Genomic DNA, 27,957 nt, shown 5'->3' with positions numbered 1-27,957 from the left:
CTAAAACTCGAGTCGGTACGCCGAGCAAGAGGTTTCGTGATCCTGCAAGTTGATCGTACACCTTGCCGCCGATGGAGACAAATCGATGTGGTACTTAGCCAGAAGTTCCTCATTTTCCGAAACCCAATATCCCAGCACATCGGTGTCATAGGTTGGAATGATAGTTACCTCTGTCGAGAAAGAAACGTCGGTGGAAAAATAAGTCAAATATGACATAAAAATGCAACCAAACAAGCACTTATCCTTACCTAATTCTTTATCTTCCCAGCATTGTTTGGCCTCCAAAAGAGCGTTGTACACTTCGCGGCTCGGTTCCGTTCCAGAGAATACGTAGTATCGAGCTCGAACTCGTTTAAAGAATTCCACGTTTGCGTAGTACGAGTTGCCGTGGTGTGGTACGTATGAGAGGTCCACGTACACCGGGCTAGCCGCCTTTTTCGCGGCCCCTTTCGTAGGAGACTCAGCTCGTTTGCGAAGGTTTTTCTCGTTGTTCAGCTTCGTTTTAGTCATCATCATGCGGCGCTCCTTTTTCGGAGTAGTCTTGTTATCTTCTGACGTGATGGGAGCCGGCGAGGGAAGGCCAAGAGGCTTTCCCCACGAGTCTAAGACGCTCTTTGCTTCCGCCGACGATGAGCTCGCTGCCTGTCCGGCCAGCTGCGTTGATTGTGGTAAAGGTGATTGTGATTGCGCTTGGGGTTGTTGTTGGGGTGATTGTTCAGGCTGGGACAGGGCAGCCGTTACACTTGGTTGTGCTCCAGTTACTGTGGTCGTCACCGAGGAGGGAAGCCCTGTAGATGTGAAGTCCATTTCCATCTTCTGCGTCTGCGCCAAGCTGGCGATTGTGGTGGTCGCTGTCATAAATTCCTTTTCACTCGAAAAGTGCATCGATGTGGTCATTAAGTCGTCCGTCTTACGGGTTCCGCTAAAGGCTTTTTCGAAATCTAAATCGGCCTCGTCCAGGTATTTACGATCGCTGCTCATGGTAACGGATGCCTTGTGACCGGAGTCGACACTACTTTCGCCGCTGGACGCATATTCAACGTACGGCTTAGAGAAGCTTTTGCCGGATCCTGTGATCGGAATCGGTATAGAGCGAGTGGCGGTTGGTCCCAAGGGCATCGTGGAGGGCACTTCGGGCAGCTGGCCGTAAAAGGAAGTGCTCATTGGGTCCGGTTTATAGCTGGACATGATAGGCATAGCAGATTTAGCTTCATCGCTTCCATACTGGGGTGGAACAATATCGTCTTGGCTATCCTGATCGATTTCGATATCCGACTTCTTGCTCACTCCCGAGCTTGAGTGTTGCAGGTCATAGTCGTAGGTGTACTTCGTACTTGGTGACAACGGTGCCTGTGAGGTCATACTCATTGGCGATCCAGGTACATCCTCATCATGCCACCCAGCAACAATGCGAGATGCCTGTCCAGAGGAAATGTCGGATCGCGGCGATAAAACATCTTTTTCGTCATAATCTTCGGCCAAACTTCGTTCCTCCGTTCCCGCCAGAGTAAGCTGGACAGGAGCCGATGATTTTGCGGAAGTGACTCCATCGTATGTTTGCTCCAGAATACCAGTATTGACATTGCTCTCTATTTCGACCTTTTCTCCATCCTTAACAACATACGTAGTGGTGACGGTGGTGATTGATGTAGCTCCGGAGGAACCCTCGGATGCTTTCTGATCTTGCGTTTCTGTGTTGATAACTCTGTCACTTTGCACATTGCTATCTACTTCAATTTTCTGACCATCCTTAACAATGTAGGTCGAAGTCTTCGTTGTGGTAGTAGTTGTCGTAACAGTGGTTTGCGAGTCACTTCTTTCGCCTTCCGTGGAGATGATACGCTCGATCTGCGAGTCGACCATGTCGGGCGTTGATGATCGAGTCATGTCCGGTGTGCTCATACCGGAGGTGGTCTTTGTTTCGTCCGCAAGTTTCAGCGTATCGACGACCACCTTCGGGAAGGGCGATGTCGGCTTTGGCGATGAATCTGATGTCTCAATACCTGAACTGCTGTGGCCCAAATTCATCGATTTGGAAGCACTGTCCGTGCTACCCTGTGTGTGCACGGACATTAGCCCCGGGCTCGACTTGCCAGATGGTACAGACTCTTTAGGTGTTGAAATACCAGATACATCGTCCTTCTGCGCAATCGGACCAGTCGATGCCGTTACGGAGGATGCCATGGTCGTCGCCATCGATGAAGCAGAAGTCGCACCATCTAAAATTGATGCTTCGAAGTGCGTCTGGCCCATGCCACTACCTTCTTTCGCGCTCACATTTGGGCTTATTGGTGCAGTAGGAGGAGTTTTAGTACCAGCCAAGAGTAATTCATCCCCGGTCTTCTGAGCAATCGCGAACATTTCGCTGGAAGACTCTTTGGTTACGCTGACGCTAGTGACAATTTGCTGATGGTGTTTGGATGTACTTTCCGACAAACTGTCCTTTTCTATGAAGGTATTCATCGATACAGAGCTTTCTTCGAGCGAATCTTTGTCTGGTTGAGGGCTTACGGATTTCGCACTGGATTCATGAGATTTTTCTCCAAGATAAGGAGACGACTTACCGCTTTCAACATTGGCCGACACTGGGAAAACTGTCGACGACGTCTTGCTCTCAGTGGAGGACTCCTCTTTTTTTACAACTGTCGACGAAATGACTGAGCTGGTCATCTTTTCAACTTCCTTCATCGAAATAACAGTGTCTTTCAGCAACTGATCGGTTCCTGCAATTATCGCGGCACCATGCTCGGGACTTTCTGCACTATCTAGGCCACACTTTGGAAATACGCTATTAGGCTCGTACTTCTGGTCTTCATCTTTTGTAGCAGGAAACTCACTAAACAATGGTTTCAATGGTTTCATTGGCGCTTTCTCCGTTTGCAGTTGGGACTTTGTTGATTCAACGGTGTTGTCTCTTGAAGTACGCAGCATATCGAGATCATCACGAGAAGTAATGATGGATTCTTCTAGTACTCCAAGAGAACTTCCTTCGAAACCGGAACGATGGCCAACGGATGTCACCGCTGCTGACATCGACTTCGAACGAGTTTCCTTCATGCAAATCTTTTTCTCTAAGTCGTCATCCTCACCATCGCTTAAAGGGCACATGTTTGCTACCGTAGACGATGATTTTTGAATTGTTTCGAATTGAGCCGCGCAAGATTCAACTTTAGTTTCTATCTTCTCTGACTCTGCTTTGATTTTCACCTCCATATCAACAGACTTCTCAGAATAAGCATGTTCACTAATGCAACTAGCTGATGACGCTGGCCGTGAGGTTGTTTTGATATCAGGCTGCATATCAACGAACTTTTCGTAAGGTGCTTGGTCAACTATTCCACTAGCGGAAGATGCTGGCCGTGAGGCTGATGTTGGTTCTGCTTTCACATCAGCAGACTGCTCAGACGTAGCTTTCTCGCTTAATGCACTAGCGGCAGATGCTGGCCGTGAGTCCGTTTGAGTTTCTTCTTTAAGATCAACCGACTTTTCACAAAATGCTTTGTAGTCTACTCCACTAGCAGCGGAAACTGGTCGTGCGTCTGCTGTGTTTTCTGCTTTTTGATCAACCGAATTTTCAAAAGGAGCTTTGTCATCTACACCACCACCAGCTGAAGTAGGTCGAGAGATTTCTTTGGTTTCTGCTTTAAGATCAACAGATTTTTGCGAATCAGCTTTTGCATCTGTCCCACTTGCTGCAGAAGCTGGTCGAGAGTCTTCTTTGGTTTCTGCTTTTAAATCTACAGACTTTACAGAAGGAGCTTTGTCATCTGCACCACTAGCAGCTGAAGCAGGTCGAGAGTCTTCTTTGGTTTCTGCTTTTAGATCTACAGATTTTTGGGAATCTGCTTTAGTATCAGTTCCACTTGCTGCAGAAGCTGGTCGAGAGTCTGCTTTGGTTTCTGCTTTTAGATCTACATTCTTTTCAGAAGAAGCTTTGTCATCTGCACCACTAGCAGCTGAAGCAGGTCGTGAGTCTGTTTTGGGTTCTGCTTTTAAATCAACAGATTTTTTGGAATCAGCTTTAGCATCAGTTTCACTTGCTACAGAAGCTGGTCGAGAGTCTTCTTTAGCTTCTGCTTTTAGGTCTACAGACTTTTCAGAAGCAGCTTTGTCATCTGCACCACTAGCAGCAGAAGGTGATCGAGTGTCTTCTTTGGTTTCTGGTTTTAGATCTACAGACTTATCTGAAGAAGCTTTGATATCTGCGCCACTAGCAGCTGAAGCTGGTCGAGAGTCTATTTTGGGTTCTGCTTTTAAATCAACAGATTGTTCAGAGGGAGCTTTGTCGTCTGGGGCACTAGCAGCTGAAGCTGGTCGAGAGTCTTCTTTGGTTTCTGCTTTGAGATCAGCAGAGTTTTCGGAAGCAGCTTTGTCGTCTGGTGCACTAGCAGCTGATGCTGGTCGAGAATCTGCTTTCAGATCTACAGGCTTTTCTAAAGAAGCTTTGATATCTGTACCACTAGCAGCAGAAGCTGGTCGAGAATCTGTTTTGGGTTCTGTTTTTAGATCTAAAGATTTTTCAGAAATAGCTTTATCATCTGCAACACTAGCAGCTGAAGCTGGTCGTGAGTTTGCTTTGTTGTCTGTTTTCAAATCAACAGATTGTTCCGAAGGAGCTTTGTCGTCTGGTGCACTTGCAGCAGAAGCTGGTCGAGAGTCTTCTTTTGTTTCTGATTTTATATCAACAGTCCTGTCAGAAGCAGCATTGTCGTCTGGTGCACTAGCAGCTGAAGCTGGTCGAGAGTCTTCTTTGATTTCTGCTTTTAGATCAACAGATTTTTCAGAAGGAGCTTTGTCGTCTGGTGCACTAGCCGCAGAAATTGGTCGAGAATCTGATTTGGCTTCTGCTGTTAAAACAACAGATTGCTCAGAAGGAGCTTTGTCGTCTGGTGCACTCGCAGCCGAAGCTGGACGAGAGTCTTCTTTTGTTTCTGATTTTATATCAACAGACTTTTTAGAAACAGTTTTGTCATTTAGTGGACTAGCAGCTGATGATGGCCGAGAGTCTTCTTTGATTTCTGCTTTTAGATCAACAGACTTTTCAGAAATAGCTTTGTCGTCTGGTCCACTAGCAGCTGAAGCTGGTCGAGAGTCTTCTTTGGCTCCTGCTTTGAGATCAACAGTGTTTTCCGGAGAAGCTTTAGCATCTGTTCCACTCGCTGCAGAAGCTGGTCGAGAGTCTTCTTTGGTTTCTGCCTTTAGATCTACAGACTTTACAGAAGCAGCTTTGTCGTCTGGTGCACTAGCAGATGAAGCTGGTCGAGAATCTGCTTTCACGTCTACAGACTTGTCAGAAGAAGCTTTGATATCTGCGCCGCTAGCAGCTGAAGCTGGTCGAGAGTCTTCTTTGGTTTCTGCTTTTAGATCAACAGACTTTTCAGAAATAGCTTTGTCGTCTGGTCCACTAGCAGCTGAAGCTGGTCGAGAGTCTTCTTTGGCTTCTGCTTTGAGATCAACAGTGTTTTCCGGAGAAGCTTTAGCATCTGTTCCACTCGCTGCAGAAGCTGGTCGAGAGTCTTCTTTGGTTTCTGCCTTTAGATCTACAGACTTTACAGAAGCAGCTTTGTCGTCTGGTGCACTAGCAGATGAAGCTGGTCGAGAATCTGCTTTCACGTCTACAGACTTGTCAGAAGAAGCTTTGATATCTGCGCCACTAGCAGCAGAAGCTGGTCGAGAATCTTCTTTGATTTCTGCCTTTAGATCAACAGACTTTTCAGAAAGAGCTTTGTCATCTGCACCACTAGCAGCTGAAGCTGGTCGAGAGTCTTCTTTGATTTCTGCTTTTAGATCAACAGACTTTTCAGAAATAGCTTTGTCGTCTAGTCCACTAGCTGCTGAAGCTGGTCGAGAGTCTTCTTTAAGTGCTGTCTTTAGGTCTACAGACTTTACAGAAGAAGATTTTTCATCTGCAACACTTACAGCAGAAGCTGGTCGTGAATCAGAGTGGATTTCTGCTCTTAGCTCAACCGATTTTTCCGAAGCAGCTTTGTCGTCTGGTGCACTAGTAGCTGATGCTGGTCGAGAATCTGCTTTCACGTCTACAGACTTGTCAGAAGAAGGTTTGATATCTGCGCCACTAGCAGCAGAAGCTGGTCGAGAGTCTTCTTTGGCTTCTGCTTTTATATCAACAGACTTTTCAGAAATAGCTTTGTCGTCTGGTCCACTAGCTGCTGAAGCTGGTCGAGAATCTGCTTTCACGTCTACAGACTTGTCAGAAGAAGGTTTGATATCTGCGCCACTAGCAGCAGAAGCTGGTCGAGAGTCTTCTTTGATTTCTGCCTTTAGATCAATAGACTTTTCAGAAGGAGCTTTGTCGTCTGGTCCACTAGCAGCTGAAGCTGGTCTAGAGTCTGCTTTGGCTTCTGCTTTGAGATCAACAGACTTTTCAGAAATAGCTTTGTCGTCTAGTCCACTAGCTGCTGAAGCTGGTCGAGAGTCTTCTTTAAGTGCTGTCTTTAGGTCTACAGACTTTACAGAAGAAGATTTTTCATCTGCAACACTTACAGCAGAAGCTGGTCGTGAATCAGAGTGGATTTCTGCTCTTAGCTCAACCGATTTTTCCGAAGCAGCTTTGTCGTCTGGTGCACTAGCAGATGAAGCTGGTCGAGAATCTGCTTTCACGTCTACAGACTTGTCAGAAGAAGCTTTGATATCTGCGCCGCTAGCAGCTGAAGCTGGTCGAGAGTCTTCTTTGGTTTCTGCTTTTAGATCAACAGACTTTTCAGAAATAGCTTTGTCGTCTGGTCCACTAGCTGCTGAAGCTGGTCGAGAGTCTTCTTTGGCTTCTGCTTTGAGATCAGCAGAGTTTTCCGGAGAAGCTTTAGCATCTGTTCCACTCGCTGCAGAAGCTGGACGAGAGTCTTCTTTGGTTTCTGCTTTTAGATCTACAGACTTTACAGAAGCAGCTTTGTCGTCTGGTGCACTAGCAGATGAAGCTGGTCGAGAATCTGCTTTCACGTCTACAGACTTGTCAGAAGAAGCTTTGATATCTGCGCCACTAGCAGCTGAAGCTGGTCGAGAGTCTTCTTTGATTTCTGCTTTTAGATCAATAGACTTTTCAGAAGGAGCTTTGTCGTCTGGTCCACTAGCAGCTGAAGCTGGTCTAGAGTCTGCTTTGGCTTCTGCTTTGAGATCAACAGTGTTTTCCGGAGAAGCTTTAGCATCTGTTCCACTCGCTGCAGAAGCTGGTCGAGAGTCTTCTTTGGTTTCTGCCTTTAGATCTACAGACTTTACAGAAGCAGCTTTGTCGTCTGGTGCACTAGCAGCTGATGCTGGTCGAGAATCTGCTTTCACGTCTACAGACTTGTCAGAAGAAGCTTTGATATCAGCGCCACTAGCAGCTGAAGCTGGTCGAGAGTCTTCTTTGGCTTCTGCTTTGAGATCAGCAGAGTTTTCGGAAGCAGCTTTAGCATCTGTTCCACTCGCTGCAGAAGCTGGACGAGAGTCTTCTTTGGTTTCTGCTTTTAGATCTACAGACTTTACAGAAGCAGCTTTGTCGTCTGGTACACTCGCAGCAGATGCTGGTCGAGAGTCTTCTTTGATTTCTGCTTTTAGATCAATAGACTTTTCTGAAAGAGCTTTGTCATCTGCACCACTAGCAGCTGAAGCAGGTCGAGAGTCTTCTTTGGCTCCTGCTTTGAGATCAACAGAGTTTTGGGGAGCAGCTTTAGTATCTGTTCCACTCGCTGCAGAAGCTGGTCGAGAGTCTTCTTTGGTTTCTTCCTTTAGATCTACAGACTTTTCAGAAGGAGCTTTGTCGTCTGGTGCACTAGCAGCAGAAGCTGGTCGAGAATCTGATTTAGCTTCTGCTTTTAGATCAACAGATTTTTCAAAAGAAAAACCTGTTCCACTTGCTGCAGAAGATGGTCGTGAATCGGTTTTAATTTCTGTTTTCAAATCAACAGATTTTTTAGAAGGAGCCTTATCTGTAACTAAACTAGCAGCAGAAGCTGGTCGCGATTCTTTTGACATATGATCGCTTATTTGTGACAATTCTTCAGCACTAGCTGGTGATTCAGGGCGTGAGAATTGTTTTGTATCCGGAAGTTCTTCGGCTAAGTCTAATGATGCTGATTCTTTTAAATGTACTCTAACGTTTGTTGTTTCTGCATCTCTTGCATACTGTCCATCTTTTGCGGATATCACGTCATCATGGGAAATATCTTCTGCGCTAGCAGGTGAATCTGGACGTGAAAAATCCATTGAGTCTGCTTTATCTTTTGAACTTTTTTGTTCATTTGATTCCATTGCATATTCCTTTTTGGTTGCGGTTGATTCTAAGGAAATCAGCATTTTCGACTCCAGCTCTATTGTATCAATCGGTTTTGATGATTCTTGTGTATGCGTTTCATTGGCTTCCAGGATCTTTGACACTTTTTCGGTGATCATATTCTGGCTAGCAACTGATTCAGGACTAGACAGTTCTTTTAATTTAATATCCGCATCAGCGAACACCTGATCACGCTCTTTTTCTGATTCCTTCAAAAAATCGGTCACTGATTTCAGATCGGCTGAATCATCCTTCAGATCACTTATGTGGCTAGAGATCGAATGTGCTCGAGACGAATCTCGCTCATCGACGAATGAACTTTCATCCTTTGTGTAATCTCGCTCGCTGAATGTACTGATAGCAGATTCGCGCCTGGTATCATCGATAAGATCGTATGTTTGGTGATCTGGTACCGAATCTTTGCATGTGTCGCTCACTGTTGTGGGAAGTTCTTGATGAGACTTAGATTTGCTGGCGTCAATCTGCACGATTTTCTCCGGCAATTCGTGCTTATCCTTTTCTTCTATCGACGTAGGAGATGTTTTTAAGTCTGGTGATGATTTACCCGACGAAATGGGACTGCCTTTTTCGTATGATGTGCGTTTGCCAACAGTTGCATCCTTTGATGAAGCATGCACATGATCTTCTGCACCTTCTTCCTCGTCGTCTTCATTTTCTTCTTGCACTTTTATCTCTGGAGTAGTTGTTCCAGAAGTTTGCATTGGCTCAGGTGTTACTGATTTCGAGAAAGTGATTGTTCCATCGGCACAAATCACTGTTTCTTCGCCACCATCTTCGCTGCTGGCCGTAACAAGCATTCGCTGCACAGTGCCCACATCCTCCTCACGTGCAGCTCCTTGTGAAAGCTTTCGTTCCAATTCTTGTGGATCGAATCCAGGGATGATATCCTCTAAATCTTTGTCGGACTTGAGTACCTCCGCCACATTCGCCACTATCTTAGCAACATCCTCGGGCGTGCGTGCACGAGGCGGCATCATGCCCAAGACTGTGCTTAGCTTTTCCGAGGTTCCCTGTGGTGGAGAAACGCGATCTTCCTCTTCCTCTTCTTTGATTTCGCGCAGGTTTGCATCTTCAAAGACACTGTACTTGATATCTTCGATGACGAATGTACCAAGGTTCTTTTTTGCTTCCAGTTCCTCCAGTTCTTTGTCTTCGTCGATATCATGCGGAATATTGACCATCGCTTTGAGCTCCATACTCATCTTATCTCCTTCCGTAACCGGAGAATCGACAGTTGTAATGTGCGTTTCTCGCAATTCCTGCGTGAAACTTCTCTCATAAGCACCTCCAAAGCGGTCATACGTAGGTTCCTTTTCCAGCGGAATTGGTTCTTGGGATGTTGTTTTAAGGACATCGATCTTTTCAGTGACTTGCTGTAATTTTGCTTCAACCTCCTCAACCTTGTCTTTCATCTTATGTTCTACTTTGTCAGATACCTTTTCTATACCACTCTTAATGCCTTCCGTAATACTACCAAAGAAAGAACTTATTCCGGTTTTTGCCTTGTCCTGTAATTTCTCCACATTTCTGGCGAAGTCATCGTCCAGCTGCTTCCTTGTATCGTCGAGCTGACCAATCATGTCTTGCTTCAACTCTTTAGCCAGCTGTTCCAATTCATTCTTCTCAGCAGTGATTGAAGCCAAGGCTTCGTCGGTTTTGGTTACCACTTGTGACACGTCTGTAGCAAACGATGCTACCTTTTCGTCGAGGTTTGTAGCAGTTGTCATCAGTACATCGTCCACCTGTTTGGTCTTTTCCTGCAAATTATCAAGCACCGAGTCGACCTTTCCGGTTACCACCTTAACAACTTCTTCTGCCGTTTGAACAGCCATTTGTTCTACGTTTTGGCTGACGTCTTCAATCACGTCCTTAATCTTCAAATCTGTTTCCTTGGTTCCATCCAACACCTTATCGTTGATTTCGTCCTTGTGCTCCACTACACTCTTTACCATTGTGTCTTTTATGGCTACCAACTCGGGTACTGAATTTTTCGCTTTGTCATCAATAAAATGCTTTAGTTCTTCTAACTTTTCCTCCGCCTTGTCTGGAGTTTGCCAAATATCATCCAACACCGATGTTACAGGTGGCTGCGGTATTCTGGGAACAGCTTTTTTCGCAACAATCAGTTCTTCTTCGACTGGATGCATACTCTTGTCTCCAACTATTCCGTGAACCAGAGTCTCCTCTTCCAGCTTAACCTGATGTTGTAGCTCCACATGAACTATATTATCTAACTTTGCTCCAACGGGTGTTTCTGCAGGAATGATCTGCGATTCTAAATCTCGTAAAATGGCATCATCATCCAGGATCGCTTTTGAGGGATCATGTTGTTCAGTGTGATGTGCGTCCAGTTTTCGTGGCGTTTCTACTTGGGCGTCCTGGTTCACCTTTTCGATTAATTCCTCCACTGCCGTTACTTTCATTGCCGTATCACATAGTTTATCACTTTTAACTGACTTATCCGCTACATTCCTTCCATCATCAGTCTTCTCGAGTTGCTTTGCATCAGTCTCTAACGCAGCTATCGTTGGTGCCAGTCTCGCCGAAGAGACTGCACCAGCGACCTCCTCCTCTGGCATCTCTTTCGTATCACGATCCTTTTCCTCGCTTTCCTTGATGTTCTTATCTTTGTCTTCAGTGTAGTCTTCATCAATATCAGCCTCTTCGTGTACGGGCAAGTCGGCGACTTCGTCCGGTGTCTTTACTACGTCTCGCATGTGCGCTTGCTGAGCGCTGAACTGCATTTTAGCGGGTGTCGGACGTTCTAATGGCTCGTAAACTGTTTGCAAAGGAGCTGTTGCAGTAGCTACATTTTCTGGAGCTAGTTCGGGTCCTGAGGGCAGCTCAGCTCGAATAGCAGCTGTTGCATCTGTTGCAACTGTTGTGACCACTTCAATTTCTTTTGTCTGTTCCTTGACGTGCTTCTCCTCAATCACGAGGTCTTCTTTGATCTCATCCAATGGAATACGTTCGTCTTCCGGTAGAGTCGGTGCGGTTGTAGTTGCTCCTGACTCGACAGTGGCCGACACTCGTTCTTCATGGTGACTCTCGTGGAGTGGCGGGTCAATATGATCTTTCATATGACCCAGTGGATGTTCTTGTTCTTCATCGCGAGTATCACTCGTCTTTTTTGTACTGCTAATCTTTTCGTCAGGACTGATGGATGAAATTTCTTCGGTCTTCAACCCATCCATCGATGTTTCCATCTTGGATTTTGCAATCTCCTTGGCCGAGGCAATAATTTCTTGTACTTCTTCCTCTAGTTCCTGTTTGTGCTGGGGTGAAAGTTTTCCTTGCTCGTCCTTTTCCCTCTCATCATGGTCTTCTTCAGCACGAGGTTCCTGTTCACCCTCTCCTTGTAGCAAGGGAGTATCTGATTTTCCGTCGCCTTGAATTTCTTCAACATCGCCTGCTTCTCCCACATCTTTTACCGAATCTATTTTTTCCCCTTTATCTTCTTCCAAACTATCACGCTTTCTCTTCTCTGATTCCTGTGAATCACGCTGGTGCTTTTGAATTTCTTCCTCCTTCGTGGCGCTGCTTTCAGGTTCGTTGATTGAATCTTCAGTGTACTGCTCTTCTTTTTCAATAATCAAATACTCTTCCTCCTCTTCCGGCTCAGTCGCACTATCTTGCACCTCACGATGATCTTCTGCCAGAGCCAATTCGCGGTGTTTCAATGCTTTCTGAGCTGCAGAGTCCCGATTAAAAACGGCCTCGATCTCACGAACCGCTTCCTGTTCTTCCTTCAGCTCTGCAAGTTGCTGTTGTTTCTTGATTGCATCAAGCGCGTCGCTATCGCTGGGAGCAACTTCCGTTGGAGCCATTCCCGCCGCACGTTTCGTTACCGGGACCACTGCTTCGTCAGCACTGGGGGTTGAAACGAGACTAGAATCCGTTGTACCGTTCTTGTCTAGCTTCGCTTTTCGTATGACTGCGTCTTTCTCCGACTTGAGAACCTTCTTGCCTTTCACTGGGCTGCCTCCAATCGGGGCCACACTGGAAGGTGCGGGAGCTGCGCCTTTCGGTCGACGAGAGATAGGCTTACGCTCGGTTTGCGCCTTCGTGGATAGTAATTCCTTCTTTTCTACTTCCTTCCTAGCAGCTAGCGTATCTCGTTTGGCAACAGTTGTGGGACGTTGTCTTGCTTCAAGAACTTTGCGGTTGTTTTCATCCTTGGTACTCTTTGCTGGTGTTGCCTTTGGGCTGGATTTACCAGGTTTTCCGCCAACCACGGGTGTTGCCTTCGTAGTGGCCGACTTTCCGACTGTTTTCTTCGTATCTTCAGCATTTCCGTTCAGCAACTTTGCCTCAATCGAACCAATTTTCTTCGGTGTTGTTGGGGATGATTTATTTGCCTCTGTTTGTTTTTTAACTATTGGTTTTCGTTCCACTGTTGATTTCGACCCCTTGCCGGAAGTTTCCACTTTAGACCTAGCGGTTGCTGATGTCAACGTTCGGGACACCGGAGGCTTTTTAGTGGCTTTCACTGCTACACCAACGCTGTCAGCGCCAGTAGATGGTGCATCTTCCTTTTTCTTTTCCTTTGTATCCAACTCGGGCTTCGCTGATTCGGTTTCAGCTATTTTCTCTTGTGTATCTAGTGGCTCGTCGAGACTTTTTTCGCTGTCTACGGCCAAGGGTTTCGATTTGTCCATAAAGAGCTGATCTTCTTTATCTGAGCTGATGTCTGAGATGGAATCCTTCTTTTCATCATGCTGTTGCTCCATTTTTTTGTTATCGAATTTTTTCTCGGCCGAGACAATGGACTTACCAGAGCGGGTGGATTTTGACTTGCTTTCGACCTTCGCTGATGCAACGGTAGCAGTCCCTTGTAACTTGGACGACAGTTGTTTTTCCATTTTTCCCTCATCTGCCGAACTATCCATCATATCCGCGGCGAGTTTATTATCGACATGCATCATTTTCATCTTGTTGTCAATTAGCTTGTTATCCTTGGATTTTGACGAGTGTATTGGTTCCGCTAAAATCCTATCAGTTGAAGCCGATTTCAGGCTTTTCTTTGTTACTAGCACAGGCGTTGAAAGACTTGCACTTATCGATTTAACCGGGCATACCGGCTGGCGCATAAATTCTACATTTTTCATTTTTTCCAACCCCTCGAGTATCTTATACTCTGGCGCCGAGCCGGGAAATAAGATGCGCGTTATGTTATCCTCGGGATTTGCTGGAGTCCACACTAACAGGGCGCATATAGAGATGAGATTATGCAGTGGAAACGCGAAATCTTTGCCTTCCTTGGCCTCCTTCGTAAATAGCCTCATATCGTCAGCTGCCCAACGTGTTAGAAAATCTTTAACTTCACGTGAGTCTCGCGCCGGACTAATAACATACATGTCGAGTGTACCATGGCCAACCTTATGATACAGGTTGATTGGTTCAATGTCTCGGTAACACGTTTGCGCTTTTAAGTTGAGGGATTTGAGATTAGTAACGATCTGATGGCCCTCCTGAATTATATCCACCAACAGCGGGTCGCGGTCTTTGTCACCATCGGGACTAGGTAAGCTTTTGCGCTCGGGAATGTTGCAGAAAAAGTGTCCTATCTGAGGATAGACGTGTGCTTCACTTTTGCGTTCCACCACAGATGAAATGCCTTTGATGTTTGTGTTGTTGATACGAGTCATTAGCACTGCATCCAGGCGATCGAGATGACGCACAAAGTCCCAGAAGCACGATTTGCGGCTGAAACCTCCATCAACTAGAAAAAGAGTAAGCACACGTTGGTCCAATGAAATGGTTAAATTCAAACCCTTCACTATTGATGGAGAGTATTACCTAGCATGTTGAAGCCGTTGATTCCAAACAAGGCTGCATCTCCTTGACCACCCGGGAAGACATATAACGTCGGATGACTAAAACGAATATTTCCAACCACATCTGAGCTTTCCAAAAGCTCAGAAATCTCCGTCGGTATAATCATCGACGATAAATAAGCTGCAAAGGATCAAATTGTAGACCTACGCTCAAACAGTGTCGCACTCAAAGCTTACCGACAAAACTATTCAACTTTTCACTGCCCGAACTCAGCACATCAACTGGGTTCATACGAATCTGACAGAACCGCGAGAATGACTTATCCTGGATTGTGTGCCACTGTCCTATGGGAGCACAGTGCACGTCCATGGTGATCGTATCAGGATAGGCACGGAGCACTCGTTGCACCTCATGCTCCTGGAACGCTTCCATAAAGTCGACAACCGAAAACGTTCCATCCTGAGAACGAACAGAAAGAATAGCTTTATTAGCATTGAGGAAATTTACTTCACTTATGCAATGAACACGTTGAATTAGTTCAATTTTATTCAGTGTATCGTACAAATGCATCCTATATAATATAGTTCTTTCGCGACTCTACTATTTAAGCTTTTCTATGAACAACAGCTGTGGCCGATTCATATTTACTTAGATATCATACAGTCATAATCTTCATCAGGCAGTCGTCTGTACCTACCTGCAATATCCACGAACCATTTCCTGAGAAAGTATACCCCGTATGGATGATGTGTCGATGCCGGGTAAAACTACTCAGCAAGTTTCGAATACATTGGATGAAGGTGTTGACTTGCGGATGAATTAAAATCTCCGTAACCAGATTCTCGCTGGCATACTGAATCAATCGTTCACCTGTAACATATGGTAAATTAAGTATTGCAACCTGACAAATATTTCAGCTTCTTATTAGCTGCATATATTAAACAATGATTTGGTCTGATTCAATACGATCAATCCAGAAGAAGGAATGTTAAAAAGAGCCAATACACATTCAACAAATCACATTCTTTGTAACTATTAAAATCTTGTTTCAGTTTTGTTTGACATTGCGATAATGAATTTTATGAGAATACTAGATTTTCCCGAGTTGCACAATATCAACGTATTAAACGACACGCGAAATGTTGCCTCAAGGAATATAAAATGAGTTACGCTTGCTGTACAGAAGTAGCATTCATCACGATGCTCTCGTACAGATTTTTATTACACAATGTACTCATATGTACCGCTTATGCAGCTGGTGGTGTGTAAGGTTGAGTGGTGTTATGAGCTATCGGCGCGGTTGACGTGAAGGTCAAAGTGAAGTATAATGGGCTTTTTGTATGTGTGTGGTTTCAATTATCCTTGCCTCGTCCGTCTTTCTGCCAAAGATTCAAGCAGAGTGTGAGTACCAGCTTACAAAGCGTAAGAAACCCGTCCTTGTCAGAAAAATTTGCATATTCATGATTATCCTAGAACACCCTGAACAGGATCCCATATTTTGCAGTCACAATGCGAATACAGTGCACCGAATCAATTGGGTTTTGGAAGTTTCTTAACCAAACCTCAATACTGTTGAGGAGCTTACTGAACTCTTTCAACAATGATGTGTTTTGAACGAGTGCGTTTTATTATTGTTTGTTAAAAGTTGAAATTTTACAATCATAGGCATAAGTTGTACTGATGAAATATTGTACGACAGTTGTAAAAACAAACAATAAATACCGAATATTCTTGGCGTCGTCAAAAAGTGAAAATTTTCCTAATGACACGACAATAAATTTGTTTTTGAATCGTATACGTTATCTAACACGTATACGAGCATTTATTTATACAAATAATCCACTTCATTCACCCCAACATTGAACATTTTGTTGAAAACATGAAAACTATTTTATATCAATGTCGTTAACACTTATCAAAGGTAGAAGTACTTTAGATTTTTTACTTTATTGTTGATTCAGGTTTCTTACGATCGTAATATTTTCTTGCAGTCGCATAATTTGGAAGAAAAATTACACATTTATGAATGATTAGGATGAAAATTATTCATCTTGCCACGCAGCTAGTGATATATTGGGAGCATTGTCGCTAAAAAAGATACTCCTAAAAAAATCGGCCAAAACGACAGTTTCAAATTCATTGCAGAGTTGGGTTCAGTGGACGTTGTTACTGATCCTGTAGTTGTTGGCACGTTAGGAGATGCTGTTGATGCTGTTACGCTTGATGCTGTTACGCTTGATGCTGCAGTAGTGGTTGTCACTGGTGGGTCCGTTTCCTTCGAAACCTGTGCTGTTATCACCGTAAGCACAGCACACATCGTTGATATTATTACAATAGTTTTAAACATTTTGCTCTTAGTCTGTGGGTGTTAGGATGCAACCTATTCAAGTGTATGAAGAATACTACTCATGACGCACAGGCAGAGGTATTTATATAAACCATACTGAAGCACAGCTGGTGAGATAACTTTTAAGAGTGGAAAGATCCTCTTGAGCGATTGAGTGATATAAATTGACACTTAGCAGTTTGATCAATAACAAGCTTTACAAAAAATCTGTTCCACTAAACAGAACACTACACATGTACTTTCCACAGGTCAACGTACAATACATAAGTCGTGTCATGTATGATATTCGTTAAATCCGAAGATGCATGCGATAGAAAACTTGCTATCGTTCCTTCGAAACCATTCGCAATCATGGCTAATGGCTTACGACTTGAATGAACATACAAACTTTTTCCTTCCATTTCAATTAACTCAGTTGAAGCAAGTTTCCCTACACGCTCTATTGTTTATGTCACGATTAAGAAACTAGTTCTAAGATGTTCCTATGATAGGCTGTGATTACAGCAGATTGAAGACATTTTGGGTTTTATTACATAGCTAAAACCATTCTGGGAACTGCAAGGCCAAATTCCCTGTGGCATGGGAAGCAACGTGCAGGAAACAGGAAATTACACCACCATGACCAACCATCGATTTTATCTCGTATTTTCTGCGTTATAGCTATCCGAGCAAACATACAAGTTATGCCAGTGTAGATTCCAACAACATAACTTCGCACTGTTGGGTAGCTTATACAAGGTAAGGTTATTTATTGCCCTACGACCTAAAGGCTCCGAAGACAAACCTTTCACATATGTGTGCAACGAAAGATTGTTCTCCGTTATTCAATCGACGTTGATAAACGATAAAATCACTGATGGAAAGCAATCAAATCAATTTATTTATTCAATTTCTCCCAAAAACAACGGTGAGCACTGCCTGAGGGATTACTTGGAATGGAATATTCCACAACGACAAAACTCTGTCATCGTTACGCCATGTGAACGAATTGTTCCGAGCATTTTCTCCGATTCTTCATGTGCATGTCTCTACAGAATGACAATTAGTTTCGTTACGAACAAAATCGATGAGAAAATACAATTTTTATTTCAGATTAATGGGATCACTCTTGCAAACCTTAGCATGCGTAATGAAGTGCGTGCTTACTTAACATCACAGAGACTGACACGTTGTTGGTTTCGCAAATGGAATTATCTTTTCTTAATTTATCAATTCCCTCTTGAGTTCGATCCAACAGTGATTTATCTTTACTGAAGATAGATTTAGTAATTATCAGTACTAACATTGCTTTTGTTTTGTATATTGTTCGAATGTTTTACATCGCGAATCTGCCATCTAATTAAATGATATTGCCATTTAGCTATGAAAACGCTTTGTAAATTGTACGTTTTATTTTCCTAAGCATGTTGTTCAGTGATTTGATATGTTTAATGTCAAAAGAAAGCATCCATCCACAAACACGATTTCATTAGGCAAAACCTAGAAGGTTATGACCGATGCGAATTGAGAACATAACAAAAATGCAATGGACATGTCAATTCAGTGCCATGTATCACTCCAAACTAGACGAGAGATCCAAATTGCATTTCTTCAATAGTACAACGAGCTGTCTTTTTCGTACTTATCTCTTCGGATTTAAATGAGTTTGTCTGTCATGTGCCAGGTATGATGCGGACATAAGATGTTAACAGAAACGAGATGATGTTGGCGGTATTGATGTACATCACTTCCATTTTATGTTTAGCCTACCAGTCATCAATTTTAAATTGGAACGATTTTTTTACGGTGGGAAAATGAACAAACAAGCTTATTTGGAACCGAACAAACAAACTATTACAAGCTTATTTGTTTGTGTTGGCAAAAATCGAATCTATCAAGCATCAACATAAGTTTAAAAAATGTAGAATATTATTAAATTATATTGAGAATATTTAAAGAGACAACGCAATTGATTTTATCATAAAACCGCAAACATCATACTGCAAACATCCAGGAGGTTGAATTCTGCAGTTGTCACAAATTTAATTATATCACTGTAAGCTTACCATGTTTCCCTTCTTCTCCATCAAGTGCCTGCAACGTGATCGTATGCAGTTCATCCTCCAAGTCAACATGGCAATCAATTACATTCCACGACAGGAAACCTGTAAAAATACGTTAATCAGAAATAAGTTATAGGATTTTCTAAAAAGCTACGATTAAAACGAACATTACTTTATATTTGATAGGTGTGATAACTAGTAAATCTTTTTAATACAACCGCAATCTAAAAAAACTTATTCCCGTGTTGTATATGCCTCCATGAAAAGCGTGGTACACGATTTGGAAAAACAGCAGTGAAGTTGCGCTTGTTTCCTAGCTTTACAGCTTTCGCAAAACATGTACGTTCATACAGATTGCGTACGCTTTTGCCGCTTTGCTTCCACAAAATAACTCGGTTTGAGAAACTCTCAATGTTTCTCACGATCGTGAATTTGTATTTGATCATCATACCTGGCAAGACCATGCACCATGCCTCAAAATTGTTGATAAGTTTACTACTTACGTAAGCAAATCGTTGCGACTCAATGCCCTTGACCATCGCCGCAGCGATACAGCAGTTTTTTTCATCAAAGGCACGTAGGTCTTTCTTCTTTCTGTTACCGAGGCTTATTAAATCACATTTAGAGAAGCTCAGTCCGTCAACGTTACTCTCTGAGACAAGTCTACGATGTTCTTCTTTAGTGATGCTCGCGTTTTGAAGATGGTACTAGCATTAGTTATATTCGTGGTGGTTTGCGGGCCGCAATGTAAGCGATACCACAGTTTCATAGTTCTACATTATTTCGCAGCAATAGCATTCTATTTCAGCACTACTTCTTCGTAATTTTCAGGTACTGATGCTTTAAAATGTCACCACTGTGGATGGGATACGTGCGGATCTCACGAGGAGCTCGTCGAGTGTAGTCTCGAGCGCGTCAACCAAGTTCACGCACATCTGCAGCGTCTTGTGAATCTAACGCAATATGAGAATGTTTCTAGTCTCGATGAGTTCATGTGCTTCGAGCTGCAACTTACAAACAGCCATGGAAATCGTTCCGGAACAGTAAAAAGCTGCACATTCCAGTCAGCCAATATGTGCCAATCATCCGACTGGCGGTCAGTGAAAGTGATCAGTTGTGATACATGCAACGACGGAGACTTTTGTAATGGCTTCAGCTCTCAACAGTCCGACAAAATTGACACTGGGGCTGGATTTTCCTTTTCCTCGTACAGACCGTCCTCTTCAGTGTCTATTAACAGTAGAACAGTGGAACACAATCTGAGCTATTCAACATTCATGGTTTTATTTATGACATGCATCCAACAGCTTTTCCTGAACATTGTATGAATATTACGTTAAATTTTGATTGTATATTGCACATTTTTGAGAAAGAACAATAGCGAGTTCGTTAGACCAAATAACATTGAGTATCATTTTCTGCGAATAAAATTTTAACATCGAGTAACATTTTAAAACTTTGAGTCCTCAGTCATCCGCTCTTGGACTGACAAGTATGTTAACTGATTTATAAATGAGTCACAGAAAAAATAGTTCAAATATCCCACATAACGGCAACGTGGCATCGAACGTGTCTGTTTGATCATGTATGATCATCGAACGTGCCTTTATGTTTGCATGACCATGTTATGTGCTAATCGGTCACCGTTGAATATGATAGGCTCATATCAAACGGGCAGCCGCACATTATTCTGGCGTAACATTCCTAACTGCTGTTCTCAAGAGCCACCAATAGCGTAACAAACAACACCGCAAACATATAAGCTCGCACAAATGACATCACTCTACTGTGGTTAAAAGCGAAAGAAGAAATGATGACGCGATTAAAAAAGAAAGTACACGACCCGTTCAATGACTCGATGACTATTCTGGGAGGTTACATCGTTGCGTGCATATTGTGTATTCATTGCATACGTATGCACATATATCGTAGGGTGAAGTTTGATTGTATTTGAACTAAACAAAGATGTAAGCCTACTAAAGAAATAAAAAAGTACTATAGAAAAAGCAGAACAATTATACAGCTGTACGGGTATTTACCCACTCATATCAATGACCTGCTTTGAGTTCAGTAACGAGCATTAAATGACTAACTACATTCAACATCCCTTTCGATACAAGTACTGTCTATTGTACACCGATACAGTTAATAGATAAGCTGAAACGATGGAGCAACTTGAAGAAAACGAAGTATTTATGCTGTGATTTTTCGATTACATGGGCAATTCGAACAAAAGTATCTACCATTCTTCAAAGCATTTATTTTCTATATATTTTTTTGTTTATTCTAATTTAATATCGAAATATTAAACATCTCTGATACATTTGACGCTGACAAGTGTTAAGCACCAAATTTAAATTAAATTCATCATTCTCTCAATGTTTCCGCTTTACCTATTAGCCTCATTGTCAATGTTGTTTTATATTTTTCCATTGTAGTGAATTCATGTACCCTCACATATCTATATATGGAAAACAATCAAGTATGCCAATGCCAGTCAAGTATACCAATCAATAAATTGAACAACAGTGTGAAGAAAGAGTTGTTCCGTTTCAAAGGTTAGTGACCGCCTGAAGATAAGCATAAAGGCTACACGCTTTATTTTTTCTTGACGTTCTCCCTGGCTTAAAACTTAACTATGTTCCTTGTCTGTTGAACTTCAATGTATCGGTTTTTAAACTACCATCTCATTATTTGTCTGAACCTCAACCTACCATGCATACAATAGCTCGTGAATAATTTGTTCTTCATGCTTGTTTACTTAAAAAGCCATTTTTACTGATTTCCTTTGATACTAATTATCTTTTCCTTTGGTATAGTTAAGAAACTTGTAAGAATAGCTCTGATTTGCATTGTTTTATACCGAACGTTAAAAATAATATCAATAAAGTTACACAACATTCAACCAACGATTTAAAAAGCCGTAAATAACCAGGTGTTTTGACATCATTAGAGCACAAAATAGGATAAATTTCGCATACTCTTCTACATAGACATTGCACAAGCCTTCGACTCAGTGATCTCTGAGTGGGAATAGAGAGTTTCAGTTGGTCCAATTAAAAACTCGTGACGACAAGTGTACAGCGAGTGCAAGAAGGGATTTAACTCGCTCGGGTTGATGGCCAGAGTGATATGATGGCAGCAGTAGCTCTTACCAAAGGCAAGCTTGCGCACGACCAGTACGCACTTGATGCCCTCTACCTTTGAAAATCCGAGATTATTTCATGCGTATGGAAAACTCCTTGTCACTCTAGGGCAAGCCTAGAAAATATTCTCTTCAGCACGTCGTTCCCAACGCGTCTGATGAAGCCGCTGAGCCAAGCCAATGAAAGCTCATTATTCTTTTCGTTAATTAGATTAGCAATATGAAGAACGCGTGCGAGCTCCCTTTGTCGGTTATCGCACAACCCCTCACATCTACCGATCGCTTCTATGACCATCGCTTCTCTCTCCTACCCCTTCGCGTGCAGAATAGAAACGCAGAAGAAGGCTTATTTCATTTACCTCAGGATTACGATTTTCCGTCGCAGACCGGCTCAACGACGGGCATGTTTGTGAAACGTGTTTGTCATTCCTATACTTCAAGTGATATATCGAATTTCGAGGAGATGTTATGCTTTCCTCGTCTTTCAAAGTCTTTGATTCAAAAATTGTCAACGATTTTATCAACAAGCTTTCTATCAAGAGGATGGCTGGAAAAATAAAAGTTAAAGAAGAATAAAAAAACTCGTCGCGGTGAGCGTTTGAATACTAATAGCTTGATACGCTTCTACCGAGCACACACCAGTTCCCACAAATCGTCTTTATGACTACCCGGACACATCGAACGGCAATCAATTACTCACCGAAGATTCAAAGAAAACATAAACGAATCAACCAGACTGAATTTCGTCAAACGTCTGCTTAATAACAGAGATCACGCATCAAAGTCTGCCTATAGGCATCCAATTTTCATCATTTTCCCCTATTGATGAAATTTTTATTCAAGAAACATACTCATCATCCTTGACGCCACAATATCACAATGGTGTAATATAATACCACAAACATTAAATACTTTGAACACAAACATTAAACAAAATTCAACGAGCATTAAAATGAGAAATGTTTAAAGAAAATGGTCTAAAAGTCCGACATTTTCCGCATGGAAAAGGAATAAAATCGTAATACCGTGTATTTGCGCCTCCATCATTCGTTCATCTTCTACTTATATTCTTTTCTCGTTCCTTCTCGCAGTGGTCGAATGTTCTTCTTCAAATTCACATCACGCAGTTAATTTCTACATTCTTAAAAATTTTATGCAATTAAATCATCACACACTACCCGTAATTTAGATGATGAAACGGCTCCACTTATTATACATTAGCCATAATCATCAAATAGACTATACCCAACCAGAACGGCTATACTTGCGGCACTGATTTGCGATATGAGAAGAGACACGTTGATCGTAATACCTTTGTATTAACCTTAAAATTACCTTAATATTTTTGCATTATCAATTTATTCTACAACTGACCGGTGGTCTAAGAGAGCAAGCTATGATCAGGTCTTGCAAACTTATTCGAATATATGTGTTCCATTCGCTTACATAAACTACTCGATAACTCGATACTCGATAAAAGAGACTTATACTTTGAAGAAAGACAGGACAAGGGTACAGTGAAATTCATCAATTATCAGCCTCACCTCTTTATCGGAAACTATCCGCTATACGAAGCTGTCTCAAATGTTGTGAACTAAGTAAACGAAACGGTGAAATTTGAAGATACACGCAAGTAAAAATATTCGTCGGCTTTTTTCTAGGATATGTTTCAGGCCCGATTTAGCGGATGACGCAAACAACTTGGCAAAGCCAACCCCACCCAAACAGAGAGAGGAATACTTTCCTCGTTTTCTTCCCATCTTTTCGGCGTTGAAAAACGTCGAAGGCAAAAGGGCTTTTCTTGTATATGTCTAGCAAATGCTGCCGAACTAACACACATTATGGGGGATCGATTTTCACCGTCTAGATGGCTTTTTGGTACCCTTTATGATGTCATGCGCCCACGTTCGGAATCTTATTTATTTTCAGCCTGTGTTGTAGATTCGTTGTTTCCTTACCTCATGCTAGACATCATTTGTTGTTATTTATGTATATTCAATGCTGCAAAATTAACGACACAGATCTCGCTCGATTATTTATATGTTTCGCCATAAAGTAGAAAATCTGCAAAACAATGCAGAGTTACGCGTTTACATCTACCGATTAAAGGAATTTTTATACAAACAAAATCAAAGTTTAATACAAATTGGTGTTAGAGGGTTTTCTGGCTGATTTTCTCTTACATCTTTTTTCACATTTTCCCGAGCGCTGCACAATGTAGCCACTTATTACTGCTACATTATCGGATTTGCTTTTACACGAAGATCCACCAGCTTCTACATCATGGAAGGATTGGTTATATATGTAAAATATCATTCAAAAACTGTAGTCTAATATCTGTTTTCTTCTCTTTATCTGGCATGCATGACCATTCTATTTTTTTTTCCACCAGTGAGTTATTTTTGGAGTAAAAAAACAGAACACTCACTAATTACTCGAGCACGCTATAAACCCATTGCGTGGAGGCCTAAAAGCAGTATAATACCTTGGACTGTAACTTTACCAACTAGGGTAGCTTTTTGAACACGAACTCCACAGGCTCCACTCTTGGCGTAGCCATGAATTTTAAATAAACATTGCTAGCTACATTTTTTATGTATCGTCTGTATTGTATAATGGCAGGTGAACAGGATACGACAAATCATAGCAGCTGTATGTTATGCTTAGAAATGTTTGATGTTTACCACACAAACAAGCCATACTGTCGCATAGACCTTATGAACTACAAATGTCTATTTTCTCAGAAGTTAATTTTTCCACAAAATTTCCAGCAGAATCCAGCACATAAACAGGCATGGTTCAAGTAACCCTAATAGTTTCTGTGATTCTAAGAATGAAACCTAAAACATTTGTAATTTCTTGCTGGCTTCGGTAATTTCAGCAGTTTGGCCCTCGTCAGGAACAAAATCCTAGGTAAGTTGATTTTATGTCTTATCTAATCGTTTGATGATTAAAAACGTGTTCACTCTAAAAAACTTGCTTTTAAGTAAATGTGTGTTACATTCATAATATAATACCATGAAGAGCGATAACAAAATTCTGAAAAGCTATTTTAACAGTATGCCAGTATATTTTTATGCTATAGATTTAACAGGAATATTATCGTTTTTGTTCCCCCCCGTATGTAACATTTTCTTTCAAGATGTTTCAATATCAAAACAGGAAAAATCTCTACGAAGTCAAGGCAAACCAGAAGAAAACTAACCACCGTTCACCGAGAAGCATGGCTACAAAAAATTGCTGGAAAACAGCATTGTGATGCGTTTGCGCACAAACTCCTACCCGCATTCGATTTGGCCAGGCGGATAGCGACTGGATGGTTCAAAATTTTGCCAAAGGATCGAGGTTGTTGGCCGGGAGGTATACTCTAGAATCTTTTGTTGGTGCTGCAGAACACCCGGATTTTATCGAATGGTTGGATCGTAGCCATAAGCGCTGAATCATGTTCACCATGAGTTTTCCAAAGTCTGGAATTTCATGCGAAATCAGGTTGGCAGAAATTTGAGAATATCAAACCATCTGAGAAAAGCTATTAGTAAATTAATTAAAAATAACTCTTCAGCAATACGACTTAAAAATATACACTCTATGAATATATGTAGTTAATAATAATTTCACAGTAAAATTTTTAATTGTCAGACAAGGACTATTGCTCGGAAGAAACGACTTGCTTTACGATTGCAATTTCAAAAAGATAATATGTTGCTATATGTTCCAACGGCGTAACGCTAAAATATGTTACAACAGCTTAACGTTAGAATGCAATGGGAAAGATAAACAGGTTTTTTGTGGATTCCTGTGTCCTTAACACTCGCACTGATTTGAAAAATTCCGTCCTCCTAACAGCAATGGTATTACAACACAATAAAATTTCCTTTTTTTATCTTCCTCCAAATCAGTCATACATTAACAGCACTTTTCCTATTCTTCAAAATGTAAATCGAAAGACTAAAAGGATTTATCAGATTTCTAGAATATCACTGTGTTTCGCTTTATCGTAAGTCCAAATTCTTTTTCGACCGAAAATCTAAATATGGAGCATCAAAACTTTGCATCTAGAGAGAGCTTAAAAGAATGAGAAGGTATCAAGGACCAGCTGTCCTGGCGTTTGAGCTTACTCGGTCCAGCTCATAAATTACCATGCGCTTCCGCACTTCCGACTTTTTATCCATCTCCTTTCCTTTTTCTTTGCAGCTATCACTCACGCTCTCTTGCATGGTGTTCATTTTGTTTAAATCACATTGTTATAGACGATTTTTTTTCAGCAGTGCGCTTGCATGTCGCACGCAAACGCATCCACGTACTGGTTGCACTGGCTTCGAATTCCTTGGCACCGTGCGATGTTGAAATTAGCTTGGCTGTGACACGAAAACAGCATTGCGTATAATCGACCACGATGATGGAATCGAAAAACCCTGCCACCGCTCCAATCAAAATAGAACTGCCAGGATACGCTTATCGATTCGGCGCTAACCACCAACAACGACCCCGTTCCCAGGGAGCAGAAAATAATGCGCCTTTCCACATATACGAACGCAATCGTTATGTTATCGAGCACGGATAGTATCGTGATAAATTTCTACTGTCAATGAAACGGCACCAACGTCTTTGTGTTCGACCTCGAAACAAACGAAGGACACAGACGTTGGATGCAAGAAAACTTCGACGAGCTTCTATTTTTCTTTATTGCTAAGGCTCCTCTGCTTCTCGCATGCTATCATCAGATCCTTGGCACTCGAAGGGACACCCTTGTTGTCATCGGTAATAACAACCCATCTCCGAGGAATACAAAACAGACCCAACGACGTGAAAAAATAGCAGAAGCTATACAACCATGTGAAACTCTGTCCAATCTGCTAAACAGACCACTTGTACAATGCCTCGTTGTCGCAGTGAGGAAGCCACTGTACTATTTCGCCGGTACAATATAGCTTACACATCCAGTTGGGTGAAATTACACACCTGGAGTTGTGTCTACCAAGAGGTTATATTTTATTTTCAATACATCCGAAACAAAGTGTTTAGGTTGGACGCTAGTACAAACGAGAGCAAATTTGAATTAATAACCATGACAAAGCATTGTAATTTACTTTCAGATCAGATCAGATATCAAACATGCATAGTACTATGCAAATCACATGGAGCTAACCCAACAATTTTGTAACATAATATCGGAATTGTGAATTGAAACTTTATGGAAACTCAACCAGGTCTTGTTACTGGGTTATTGAGACGCTTAAATTCAGTTCAAATAATGTGTCACACTTCATAGAACCATTCAATGAAATAATTCGACTCAAGTGAAGTTAAATTCTACTGTTGAAGAACAGTACGGTAAAACAATCCGAAAGTGGGTTTTATGTGTACTAGTTCTTTATCGTGGACACCATTAGTGTCATGCATAGGCTTGGTCCAGACGAATAATTTCATTAAATTTTTCCCCTCAGCCAACCGAAAGCCTACTGCCGTCCCTATTCTAATCTGGAATGCCATTCCTTTCAGACTCCTTGTATTGGCTAATATTTACCCATGCTTTTATCGCCCCAACAGAATGAAACGCTGACTGAAAGCTGCAAAGTGGAAGCAGGAATCAGCTTACGGGCACGTCCAAAGGGTCGACTATTTCGCGACAGAGCATTCGGTGTCATAGAAAGCCGTCTCGCTTAGGCCTAACAAACGGCTTTCTGGCCAGAAAGTGGCAACTCCTGTCTGACCTGCTATAATGGTTGGGAGCGAGACGACGAAATGAGGGTCGCATGAGGAATGATGTAATTAATTGCGAACGATCGCAGAACGGCTCTTTTTCCGGCCAGTGTCAATGACTATGATTAGTGGATTATCTTTATTCGTCTGTTTACGACCCGCAATCGCTAATTGAGAAATGGCTAAGCGTATTCCAATGCATTCGTACCATCGCAATACGTTGTCTTTCGAAAACCTGCATGACGTAAGCGACAAGCTTTCTTACGGAACAGCCCGCTCTATCTGTCCTGTTGTTGATTAGTGTGAAACGGAAATAGAATATTTTCATTTGTATGGACATACCTTTAATCAGCCGCTGAAGAATGATATCCTTGTGATCCTGGGAATGTGGTTCACCAATAATGATCAACAGATAGCACCCGGTGAGGGGACTCGGCGGTCCAACACCGACCATACTCGGTGGCCCGTCGGAACCAGCCCCGATATCGATGGTGCCTCCTTGGTGCCCATCTCCGTTCACTTCCATTGGTTCCATCTGATCCTGATCCTGTTCCATCGTTCTTCTTCCTTGGTAAAATTCACTCAAAGTTCACGCAAACAATCCACTTGATGGCAGAAAAATTCGAAGCAAATAGATGCAACGACCCGAAGA

General features: G+C 42.2%; 1 protein-coding gene across 1 annotated transcript; it reads right to left on the bottom strand.

The window, feature by feature from the left end:
* On the bottom strand, positions 1-27,861 carry LOC128721100 (microtubule-associated protein futsch). Its single transcript, XM_053814818.1, has 8 exons — positions 27,648-27,861; positions 18,461-18,559; positions 14,766-14,938; positions 14,305-14,527; positions 14,090-14,248; positions 8,300-14,012; positions 249-8,224; positions 1-170 (listed from the first exon to the last, which is right to left on the bottom strand). Exons 1-8 carry the CDS (start codon positions 27,859-27,861, stop codon positions 1-3), a joined length of 14,727 nt encoding a protein of 4,908 aa, XP_053670793.1.
* Between the last annotated feature and the right edge of the window lie 96 nt (positions 27,862-27,957).

Source organism: Anopheles nili, chromosome 2, assembly GCF_943737925.1.
Source record: "Anopheles nili chromosome 2, idAnoNiliSN_F5_01, whole genome shotgun sequence".
Lineage (NCBI taxonomy): Eukaryota > Metazoa > Arthropoda > Insecta > Diptera > Culicidae > Anopheles > Anopheles nili.
Note: the sequence above shows the minus strand (reverse complement) of the source record. Positions and strands in the feature narration are given on the sequence as shown.

Bases quoted from the DNA above. Each gene is read 5' to 3' on its own strand.
- LOC128721100 (XM_053814818.1), bottom strand. From the start codon at position 27,861: ATGGAACAGGATCAGGATCAGATGGAACCAATGGAAGTGAACGGAGAT. The intron at 14,939-18,460 runs GTAAGCTTACAG...CATATGTTACAG, and splicing joins TGGAGAAGAAGGGAAACATG to GTGAACGATTGATTCAGTAT. The intron at 14,249-14,304 runs GTAAGCTTTGAG...GATCCTTTGCAG, and splicing joins AAAGTTGAATAGTTTTGTCG to CTTATTTATCGTCGATGATT.